Raw genomic sequence first — 8,487 nt, 5'->3', positions numbered from 1 at the left:
CATCATCAATTGTTGAAATCCATAGCCTATTATTGATAGGTTGGGTAACTGTGTATAAATTGAGAGAGAATGTTTATGATTCAGATAATGATTTTTTCTAATTGCAGACTAAAAAAGATGATGTTTTGAATGAGTTGAGACAATATGTCGATTAATGTTAAATTATTTGTTCTATGAACCCATACAATACGATAAACAAAGGATTCATGAATGCACACTATAATGTAATTCATTTTGGTATTTCATCGAATAGAATGTAAGCAAAGATAGGTGAAGAAGAAAACCATGATAACAATATTTAAGCATAAACTTAAGAGAAGATGAGCGAGTTATAATCTTAAGTGCATACCTTACATTTCTAAATACCATCCAGAGGGAACTTTTGTTGATGTCACATTCTCTACACACCATCCATATTGATTATAATGTAAAATTGCATTATATCACGTTCTACCTGCAAAATGGAAAATGAGAAATGATAAAGTATCATGAGAAAATAAGAATGTGAAAGGAGGAAGTAGTGAGTAGTCATGTTGGCTTTATAATTTATTATAGAAGAATGTGAAATGCTAAAGTAGCGAATAGAAACCCATGCCTCAGCGGGTAGTTAAAAAGTAAAAAATGGGAGAGGGGTTGAAGAACTGCTGCAGTTTAGAAAAGTAACCGTGAATTTATAATAAGAGAATAAGAAGTTTATAGAAACATAAAGTTAGAAATTATAAAGGGTAAAATAGACAACAAAAATTACTCCATGGTGGTTATTTTAAGTATTTGCTTTATATATTAGTATAGATAATAGCAAAATCAGCATGAATTATAAATTTATCAACTCTTTCCAACACATATTGTACAATATTTAGGATACTAATAAATAGTTTTCAAGGAAGGGCCAAATGTTGAACATGTAACAACAAATAAGCTTAATTATGAGTTTTTTGAAATGGAAAGTTATTAAAGAATAAAATAAGTATTACCTTACCTTATAAATGAGAACTAGTCAACATTTGTAAAAAATAAGTCAGTTATTCAGATTATTCTTATTAGAGCCAGATTTGTTATAGTTATATTGAAGGAAGAATGCTTCCCCAAGAAGCCTCCTGAAAATTGATATCATGAAGGCATTGAGAATATTATTCTAGAATTTGAATTCAATCTAAACAAACTTAAAAAAGATAAAGATAAAGTTAAAAAGTAAATCACAATGGAAATTATGATATGAAATTGAGATATACAAATAATATTTTATCTCTCAATAATTACCATGAAAAATTATCTATCCATAATCTATTAATCTTATACTTATCAAATCAAATAATCTATCTATAATCTATTAATCTTATACTTATCATATTAATTATCTATGTAAACCTCACCTCAGTCTTTCCTATAAATTGAACCCTTAGGTGCATTATTGCTTCATTGCCAAACACTTTAAACTAAGAAAAATGTTTCAATCTCAGCAACAATAGTATGTGATTGATGGTATATGGTTGAGCAAGTTCGATGTATCCTTCACCGAACATGCCAATGACGTACATCAATTGGAAAGGTAACGTAATGATTACTTTAGTGAACTAATAAAATATGATAACAAATATGGTAGTTTTATTAACCAATATGAGTCGATTGCGGCGCCACTGCCGCCACCAACATTGCCGCTGCCACCAACATTGCCGCTGCCACCACCACCACCTCGTCCAGTTCAAAGCCATAGAAGGATTTTATGGTCGAAGGAGGAGCACAAATTGTTTATTCATGGACTACACCAATACGGAAGAGGAAAATGGAAGAGCATATCAATAAATGCTATAATACCAATAGAGCCACAAAAATTGCCACATGCAACAACAACAAATGCAGAAACAATGAATAATCTAGCTGATACACATGCAGCATCAACAAATGCAGATACGATAAATACTTTAGCTTATACACATGCAACAACAATAAATGCAGAAACATTGAATAGTTTGGTAGCTCAACAAATAGATGATGTACATGCAACAGCAACAAGTGCAGATCCAGTAAATAGTTTGGGTCAAGAAATAGATGATGATATTGATTGGGATAGTATTAATTGGAATGTTAAGCCAGAAATCCAATTCCAAGAGGGTTGGGACATGATAAACATAGATGAAGAAGATCACAATCAATTCATGAACTTCATTGCATGATTATACTTCGTTTCAGATTCTCCAACTCTACTTTCAACCCATTACAGTAACAACAAAACTACTCTATGAACTATAGGTTTCAAATGTAACGATTCTAAGTGTTCTTTTTCATACGCTATGTTATAATTAGCATTTTATTTTTTTAGTTTTTTGAGTTGTTTTGCAGATTTTCAATGTAATCACTTTTAATTTCTTTTGTTTAAGATAATGATTATTCTGATGTCTAGATTTTAAATAATTCATCGATATAATTTTAAAGATATTACAATATTTGAATGATGTGCAGAATGATAATTTTTGAATTAAATGTATCAAATTTGAAAGGAGAATATGTTTTTAGCAACAAAAAAAATAGAAATTACAAATAATATCAGGAAAATATAACAAAGAATTGAATTAAATAAGGGTTATATTAACTACTAATAATTTGATGGTGAGAATGTCTTTTATTGGTTCGACAGATACATGATAATACAAGTATTTATCGTTAATCAAATACTTAAATATTTTGTATTGTATCCTATAAGTTGTATTATAGCTTTTTAATTCAAAGCCATCTGGTACATTTCAAAGCGTAGAATATTACTGGTTTTTCGCCACTACGCAAATGGGGATGGAAGCAATCATATGATAAAATAACTTACAAAAAAAGCTTAATATAATAATTTATGACCTTATAAACTCTTTAGTTTTTATATTGAAAAAAACACTTGTTGAATAAATGATTAATAATGTATACTCAAATGTACTATAGCAGAGGTGGTTATGACTTATGATTTAGATAATAAAAAAATTAAAGCACCCATAATAGAAAATAGGGGAGAGATCTACCTACTTCAAGTAAGTTATTTAAATTTACTTCTCATCCTCGCCATCAATTATAGAAAAATCCAATGATTTAAATTAATGATTAATTTAAATCATTATATGTCCAAAAAATTGATAGATAAGATGGAAAATAAGTTTAAAAAACTTACGTAAATAAATCTTTTCTCTAAGAAATAATATCTAATGAATATGAGAGGCTTCGAGGTAATATAATAAGGAAAAATTGTGCTTGAGCAAGTCATACATTTTCTTCTTCTTAATTTATACTTGACTCGTGTGGTTTTACTTGATGTCATGTCAATTTGGAAGATTTTAAGTCATATTATTGAGTAGTCTAATCCAACCTTAGTTGTATATAAGGGGTAATATAACATATGTACTTGATGTATAACACATTAGCCAATGTAAGTTTTTCTTGGGAAGATATTAGATTTATGTTTTTTGAAAGTCTAATTAATTTAATAGATCAAAATTTTAGGTCATATAAAAGATCAATTACATCTAATATGCCAAATCTATTTAATTATTTAATTATGTTATGTAATAATGTTTATATTATACTATTTTAATATTAGTAATATTATTATATATGTAATTTTAATATAAAAATGTATAGAAAAATATAATTGAGATGTTATGGTTAGAAGAGTATAGTTAAAAATATGGATATTAACCTATTTAAATATGGACATACATGATAACATACTATAATATTGTATAATATAACAGACTAGTATGTCAGATGAGACTTTTAAATATATCATGTTTACACTTTGAATTTTTTAAAACAGACTATTATGTCATCCTCAAACTTCTATATACTATATATAATCAGTTTGTTTAAGGCAATGTCTAACTTAACTTGTTTTCACCCTTAGTTATAAATTACATATCTAACTTTAATCTAAAATAGGTGGGTATTAGTGAGTAAATTCCTGATTAGCTTGAGTAAAAATTGTGAGTATTAAATGAGTATATCTATGAATTGAGCTTAATTGTGTATATTGAGTTCGAGTTTTTTAAATGTATTTACGTTAAATATTGGATAGAAAATATTTATTGCCCGTAATTATATAGTTTAAGACTTTAAGTTAGATTGTCTAACATGAGTAAAAATATATAAGTGACTGTGTGGGATTAATAGTAATATTTTGAAATGGCTTATAATAATTATTATGTACTTAGTTCTATGTGGAGACGCTATCAGCGTGTCATAGGTTAGGTTTCATTTGGCCCATATATATTACATACATGGAGGAGTTTGACTTACTTTCTTCGTTATTTTAAGGGTTTAATATGTATATACTGACAGTGTAAATGCTTTTTATACTATCAGTAAATTATATATTATTGATTTGTTAATCATTATTGACTCACAAACAAAAATAATATAAATCAATGGTAGATGATGTATTAACAATATAGAAAACTTTACACTATCTGTGCAAAATTTTAACTCTTTTTTAAATACTACATCGTGATATCTCGTTTTTATATTTGTGTGTGTCGTGTAAAAAATAATGATATAACTTTGACCTGAAATATCATTGATTCTTTAAATTTTTAATCATATATGCATACATGTAAATGATTGACAATATATATCATTATATGTCAAATTACATATTAATAATAACAATAGTAATATTTATTATTGAGAATAATTATCTAATATGTATTATATTTAATTGGGTTTAGCTTCAAAAGTTAGCACAAAAAACATTTAGGATTGGGTCAACATTCGAGTTCAAAAAATAATCTGATCAACATGATCAACATTTATGATTGAGTTAGGGACAAACCTTCATCGACCCAACCACACTCATATTTATCCTTAGTTTCTAATAATGATCAAGTGTCTTATTAAACATGGTCAATAAAAACTTATGATAAGGATAAGAGACTATCATGACGCAATAATAGTTTATGAATGATGGTGACTATCATGACGCTACCAAATATTCATAAATTTATTTTTTAATAAATGTTTTATACATTAAATGATTTTATTACTTCGATATTATATATATTATATAATGTATTTTGTTATATTATAAACTTTACCATATGCAATAATTAGTTTTATCTATATAGATTAAATATAAAATATAAATAAAATTGAAAATTCATTGAATATCTATAGATATCCACTATCGACATGAATAATCACACATAAAAATGAGTAAGGTAAGCAATACCAATACATGTCTATTCCATGTATTTCATTTTATAAATATGAGAGAGTAATATTTATGAACTATAATGATAGTGTATAAAACTCTTACATTGTTAGTGTATACATTTATTCTCATAATAATAAGAGAAAAATGTTAATACTAAGAAATTAACACACTTAATAAAGCGTTATGTAAGACTTTATTTAATCTCCATACATGTAAAAGGTCAAAATTTTATTTCCTAAGAGCAACACTTGAGTGTACAAAGTTAAGGACATTTTTGTCAATATGAATGGTTGGTAGAATTACTAAAACGACACTCTTCATTTGTGGTAAATATAATATATACTTTTTATTTGAGGTATATCATGATATAGATTTCACATATTTTGTTCCACACATCTCTCATCTTCAACACCTTGCTGCCACTCACAAATATGATTTTATATTATTTTAATTAATGTCTTTGTTGATAGATATATTATATATTATTTCTTACTTTTTCAAATTGTCTTCATCAAATTTATCATCTTCAATTCTCCAACCAACTCACATGTATGATTTTATTTTTATATTCTTTCAATTATTTCTTCATGTGTGGTAGATACAATTTCTTCATCATATAAATTTAACATATTTTATTCAATAGATGTATCATCTTCAAGAGTCAACCTCACTCACATATATGATTTTCTATTATTTTAATTACTGTCTTTGTTGGTAGTTAATCATATAAATTTCGCATATATACTTTATACGATTTCTCACTTTTTCAAATTGTGTTCACCAAATTTATCATCTTCAAATCTCAAACCAAATCATAGGTATGGTTTCATTTTTGTTGTCTTTCAATTTTTTATTTTTTTGTGGTATATATAATTTTTTCATCCTTTAAATTTTACATATTTATTCAACAAATCTATTATCTTCAACTATTAAACTCACTCAAGGTATAATTTCATATTCTTTTAATTACTGTCTTTGTTGGTAGATAATCATTTAAATTTCCCATATATATAATTTATATTATTTCTCACTTTTTCAAATTGTGTTAACCAAATATATCATCTTCAAATCTCAAACCAAATCATAGGTATGGTTTTATTTTCATTGTCTTTCAAATTTTTCTTCATTTGTGATAGATATAATTTATTCATCATACAAATTTCACATATTTTATTCAACAAATCTATCATCTTTAACTCTAAAACTCACTTAAGGTGTAATTTTCTATTCTTTTAATTATTGTCTTTGTTGTTAGATATATTTTATTTGCTGAGGTATGATTTTATTTTATTCAACATATTTCAATTTTTTATTTGGAGACTCTTTCAAATTTTCATTTGTTGAGGTATGATTTACAATTTCTATATAAGTGTACAAGACTAATGTATTTTTTATTATGTGTTTATTGTTCTTACTTAAATTATGGATCTGTCATGATATTTGTTTCAACATTTGTAGAAGAGAAAACATACATCCTAGACTACAATAATTAGAGGTTGTCAATACTATTTGAGTGCAATTATAACTCTTTCTTAAGATGCTTTTAATAGGAATTATATACGTATAATTATAAGTACATTGTAACGTTCGTTCTATTATTCATTATGAATTTTTTTATTTCAAAATGAATTAAACTATTAATAATTTTCAAATATTAAAAATATTAAATACATATAATAAAACAAATATTGTTAATATTCCCAAGAAATTAGTTGTCTATTACTAGAAAGAAGAAGAAAATTGTCAATAAATAATATGTCAATATTAATGACATTAATTTGGGAGATGTTAATCTATTTTCCTCCTTCGCCAACGACCAAGAGAATAAATCAATTTCAACTTTAATGGCTAATTTTAAGTTGCTATTAGCATTAATAATAACGAGGGTGTTATTAGCATTAATAACAATAACCATATTTCTTATAATAACAAAGATTGAAGGTTCATTAAGTCTATTCAATTTTTTGAAATTTCTAAGGAGATTATTATTAGCATTAATCAATGTTATTAAAACTGGTTCGGATCGGCCGATTGGACCGGAGAACCGGTCCCATAACCGGTATGAAACAAGTGTTGTACCGGCTAAGTATCAAAACCGGTGTAAACCGGAGAAAAACCGGTGAACCGTGTCAAAACCGGTGAACCGGCCGGAATTTGATTGAACCGGCCGGTTCATACATTTAATTTTAAAGAACCCCTTTTGGCCTTTTCTTCATTCACAGTTTCACTTTCACACGACCAAACCTTCCTTCACCGTGTCATTTCTTCCTTCACCATCAAAGAACCCCGTGTCATTTCTTCATCTCACTTCCACACTCCCTTCCTTCACCATCAAAGTTCTAAGCTTCCTTCTTCTCTTCTCAGGTATTTTATTCTAAGCTTCCTTCTTCTTCTCTTCCTTCCTTCACCATTTCTTCTTAATTTAACTCTTTGGAACAACATTGGTTAACTACTTTGATATCATGTGATTTTATTCTGATTATGTGCTTCTGGTTATTGGAGAAAGAGTTCCCTAACCTGTTTTGGTCTCCATGTGCGGCTCATTGTATAAATTTGATGATGCAAGACATTGGAAAGTTACTAGAAGTAGCTGAGACGGTATCACATGCTACAAACATTACCAAATACTTATATAATCATTGTCATCCATTATTTATAATGAGACAATACACTCATGGAAAAGAAATACTTCGTCCAGCTCCAACTCGCTTTGCTACTAATTTCGTAGCATTACAAAGTATCTTGGCACAAAAAGATGCACTTAGATCTCTGGTAACATCTAGAGAATGGACAAGCTCAGCTTACTCTAAAAATGCTAAGGCAAAAAAATGCGTGGAAGAAGTATTGGATTCAAACTTTTGGAAACAATGTGCTGATATTGTCAAACTTACCGAGCCTCTTGTTCGCGTGTTAGGTATTGTTGATAGTGAGGACAAGCCTGCGATGGGTTTTCTTTATCAAGCAATCTTTAAAGCTAGACATGAGATGGAGAGGAGGTTTCAAAGAAACAAGACTAAAGTGAAGCCTTATTTGGATATTATGGATAGTCGTTGGGACTTGCAATTGAAAAGAAATCTTCATGCTGCTGGTTATTGGCTAAACCCACATTGTTTCTTCAATGTTGAAGAATTTGAAAAACATAAGTTCACAACATCTGGCCTTTTGGATGTGATTGAGAAGTATGCTTATGGTGATCCTGATTTACTAGATAAGCTAACAAGTGAGATGAGAATATACAAAAATGCTGAGTTAGATTTTGGAAGGCCAGCTGCAATACGTGAACGAAGTAAAATAATGTCAGG

The 8,487-nt window shown here is 27.9% G+C and overlaps 1 protein-coding gene across 1 annotated transcript in view; it reads left to right on the top strand.

The window, feature by feature from the left end:
* LOC109326329 overlaps positions 7,844-8,487 on the top strand; it is a 1,055-nt gene continuing 411 nt past the window's right edge. Inside the window, exon 1 of the mRNA XM_019559021.1 lies at positions 7,844-8,471. Within this exon, the coding sequence (XP_019414566.1) occupies positions 7,844-8,471 (628 nt within the window). The remainder of the gene's footprint in view (positions 8,472-8,487) is intronic.

The sequence above is a fragment of the Lupinus angustifolius genome, chromosome LG14 (assembly GCF_001865875.1).
Source record: "Lupinus angustifolius cultivar Tanjil chromosome LG14, LupAngTanjil_v1.0, whole genome shotgun sequence".
In the NCBI taxonomy this organism is placed as follows: Eukaryota; Viridiplantae; Streptophyta; class Magnoliopsida; order Fabales; family Fabaceae; genus Lupinus; species Lupinus angustifolius.
This window is presented reverse-complemented; position numbering and strand designations above follow the sequence as displayed.